Raw genomic sequence first — 3,150 nt, 5'->3', positions numbered from 1 at the left:
GGGTAGGGGGCGGCACGAGGTGCTGTACCTGCTGGTGGTCCCCGATGAGGATGAGGTGCTTGCAGGAGGGGGTGAGGCAGGTCAGGATGTGCGCCTCCAGGATCTCCGCCGCCTCTTCCACGATCACCGTCTGCGGCTGGATGCTCTGCAGCAGCTTGCGGTACTTGGCAGCCCCTGGGGCCACCATGAGCCGGGTGAAGGAGCCGGCACCCCGACAGGGTCCACCCAGCACCCCGTTCCTCCACCTTGGGGTCCTCACCTGCCTCCCACCACACCTTTGTGGGCAGGCACCGGCACCACCAGCACTGGCACCAGCACCAGCGGCACTGCCAGCATCAGTGGCACCAGCACCAGTACCACCAGCACCGGTACTGCATTGGCACCAACACCTCCACTGGAAGCAACACCAGCACCAGAAATTGCCCCGTCACTGATACTGGCACCACCACTGGAACCCAAGCCCGGCCCCAGCACGATGTCTCTCTCACCCGTGGTCGTCATCCCGATGACGCGGCTCTGCCGCAGGATCCGCAGGTCCTCCTGGAGCCGGTGCTGGGCCAGCTGGGCCGCGCTCTGCTCGTATTCCTCCAGCTGCTTCACCAGCACCTCCTCCAGCGCCGCGCTGTAGGCGCCCAGCCACCGCCTGCCACCAGCACGGGATGGGGGTCACGGTGGGGGACAGCCTGGGGACGGGGACCCCCCGCCCCAGGGACCCGCCGTGATGGGGGACGGGGCGGTGAGACCTGTAGAGCCGCCAGCGGTCGCTGAGCCGGAGCTGCCAGAGGCTCCTCAGGTAGCCGATCTCCCTGTCAGTCATGGCGTCGGTGTCTTGTAGCCAGCGGGCCAGCTGGGTGTCCAGCGGGCTGGGGACAGACAGATGGATGTAGCCATCAGGTCCCCCCACCCCTAGCGAGCCCCAGCGTGGTCCCCGGGCCGTACCTCTCCTCCTCCTCGGGGATGATGTAGGCAAACTTCTCCCGGGCTTTTCTCCTCTCGGCCTCCGCCAGGTCGAACTCCTCCTCCTCGTCCAGGCACCGCTCGTCCCGGGGCAGCAGCTCACAGCTCTCATCCACCCCAGGGCCCCCACAGCCCCCCCTGGCCCCTTGCTCTGTGCCTGGGGGCAGAGAGGGGGCAGCTGGCGATGGTGTCCCCGTCCCCCCCCCAGCACCCCTCAGGGGACCACTGTGACGGGGACACCCCTCCTCTGTCCCCTGGGTGGCTGCCCCCACCCCTGCCTGGGGCAGGGGGATCCCACTCATGCTGGGTCACTCCGGGTGGCCCCCGCTGTGCCCAATGCAAGTCGTGCTGAGGGCTCCCCCCTCTCCATGAGCCTGTCTGGGGCTGAAAACGGCAACAAGGGTCACCTGCGCCATGGTCCCGTCCTCGCCGCGGGCTCCTGTCCTCCGGGAGCTGCACCTCCAGCCACTGCAGCATGTCCAGATGTACGGCACCCTTGGGGGGGGGACAGGGACAAGGTGGGGGACTGAACTCACCCCCAGCCCCACCTCCAGGCCCCCTGTATCAGCGGTCCCCACCTTAAAGAGGAGGTTGTCCTTCCCGATCTGGTCCTGCAGCTCGCTGGCTCTGAGGACGCCGCGGCGCAGCAGCCCCAGCACCTCGGTGCAGAAGGCGACGCTCTGCTCCTGCTCCCGCAAGGTGCTTCGCAGCTGGGGGGGGGGGGAGCAAGAGCTGCTGGGCTGAAGCCAGAGCCGGCCACGCCAAGCCCCCGCAGCCAGCAAGCCACTGGGTGACCACAGAGCGTGGGAGAGGGCCCCGGTCCTATACCTGCGCGTGCTGCCGGCGGCTGCTGGCCCTCCCCAGCCCACAAAGCTCCCGTTGCCGGACCTGTGGCAGGGAGCAGCCCATCACCTTCTTGCTGCGGCATTTTCCCCCGATGCGCACCACCCGCGAGGGCTGGAACTGCAGGATGCCTGGCAGAGGAAAGGGGCAGGCTGGCAGCCGGAGTGCCAACCCCCTGGCCATGGCAAACATGGCCACCGACCCCCATGGCCATGCCCAACATCCCCGCCAACACCCACAGCCATGGCCGCCGACCTCCCCAGCCACACCCAACGTGGCCACTAACACCCCAGCCATGCCCAACATGGCCACCGACCCCCTGGCCATGCCCAACAACCCTATGGCCATACCCAACATGCCCAATGACTCCATGACCATGCCCAACCTACCTGATGACCCCATGGCCATGGTCAACTTGCCCACTGACTCCATGACCATGGCCAACCTACCCCCCAACCCCATGGTCATGCCCAACCTGCTCCCCATCCCCATGGCCATATCCAACCTGCCCAATGACCCCATGGCCATGCCCAACCTTCCTCCCAACCCCATGGCCATGTCCAACCTGCCCTCCAACCGCCCTGCCAGCCTGTGCCCACCCATGGGCCAGTGTGTGCCCCCAGGGAGCCGGGGTGTGACAGGCAACAGCGATGGTACCCATGAGCATCGTGCTGCCGGTGGGACGGGCACGCTGCTGGCACAGCCCTGATGGGCACAAGGGGTCTGCAGGGAGGGGACAGGGACTGGGACCAGCACCTTCCATGAACTGGTCGAGGGCGTGGTTGGTGTAACACACCACCAGGAGGGGCGGCTGCTCCCCCCACGCATCCCCACCCTGGTTCCGCAGCAGCAGCTCCGTGATCTTGAGTCCGATGAAGGTTTTGCCTGGGGAGGAAAGTGCCGGCGTGCGCTGGGGGCAGGGAGAGCCCCGCTCTGCCCCCGCAGACGCCCAGTGGGGACAGTGATGGGGTAGGGGGTGGCAGTGCTGGGGTGCCTACGCCAACACCTACCTGTGCCGGGGGGGCCCTGGATGAGCACGAACTCCCTGCTCAGTGCCAGCCGGATGGCTGCAAGCTGAGACTCATCCAAGTGGGGGAAAATTTTTGGGGACCAGATCTCTGGGTCCTCCAGGCTGACAGCAGAGAGATCCACCGCCAGCTCCTTCCCCTGAAACCAAAAGCGGGGATGGGGCACCCGAGGCGTCACACCCTGGCCGGGCTCTGCCGGCTGTGGGGAGGGGGAGTCCCACAAAGGAGGGGCACCCACCTTTTTTGCGCCATCCGGCAGCAGCGGCACGAGGCTGAAGAGCTTGTTGGCGCCGAAGTGTGCGGGGGGGCGGATGGAAGTCTT

At 67.1% G+C, this 3,150-nt stretch overlaps 1 protein-coding gene across 1 annotated transcript in view; it reads right to left on the bottom strand.

Moving 5' to 3' along the window:
* The window catches only part of ZNFX1 (zinc finger NFX1-type containing 1), a 4,834-nt gene extending 1,690 nt beyond the window's left edge, over positions 1-3,144 (bottom strand). The window contains exons 1-10 of the mRNA XM_026867052.1: positions 3,067-3,144; positions 2,811-2,967; positions 2,557-2,685; positions 1,786-1,931; positions 1,536-1,667; positions 1,365-1,452; positions 940-1,114; positions 744-863; positions 489-643; positions 29-174 (exon numbers count right to left, since the gene is read on the bottom strand). Coding sequence (XP_026722853.1) covers positions 29-174; positions 489-643; positions 744-863; positions 940-1,114; positions 1,365-1,452; positions 1,536-1,667; positions 1,786-1,931; positions 2,557-2,563 — 969 coding nt within the window. The 5' untranslated portion in view covers positions 2,564-2,685; positions 2,811-2,967; positions 3,067-3,144. The remainder of the gene's footprint in view (positions 1-28; positions 175-488; positions 644-743; positions 864-939; positions 1,115-1,364; positions 1,453-1,535; positions 1,668-1,785; positions 1,932-2,556; positions 2,686-2,810; positions 2,968-3,066) is intronic.
* Positions 3,145-3,150: the final 6 nt, after the last annotated feature.

The sequence above is a fragment of the Athene cunicularia genome, unplaced genomic scaffold, assembly GCF_003259725.1.
Source record: "Athene cunicularia isolate RWA unplaced genomic scaffold, athCun1 SCF_117, whole genome shotgun sequence".
Classification (NCBI taxonomy): Eukaryota; Metazoa; Chordata; class Aves; order Strigiformes; family Strigidae; genus Athene; species Athene cunicularia.
The sequence above is the reverse complement of the archived record's forward strand: the minus strand, read 5'-3'. Positions and strand labels throughout refer to the sequence as shown.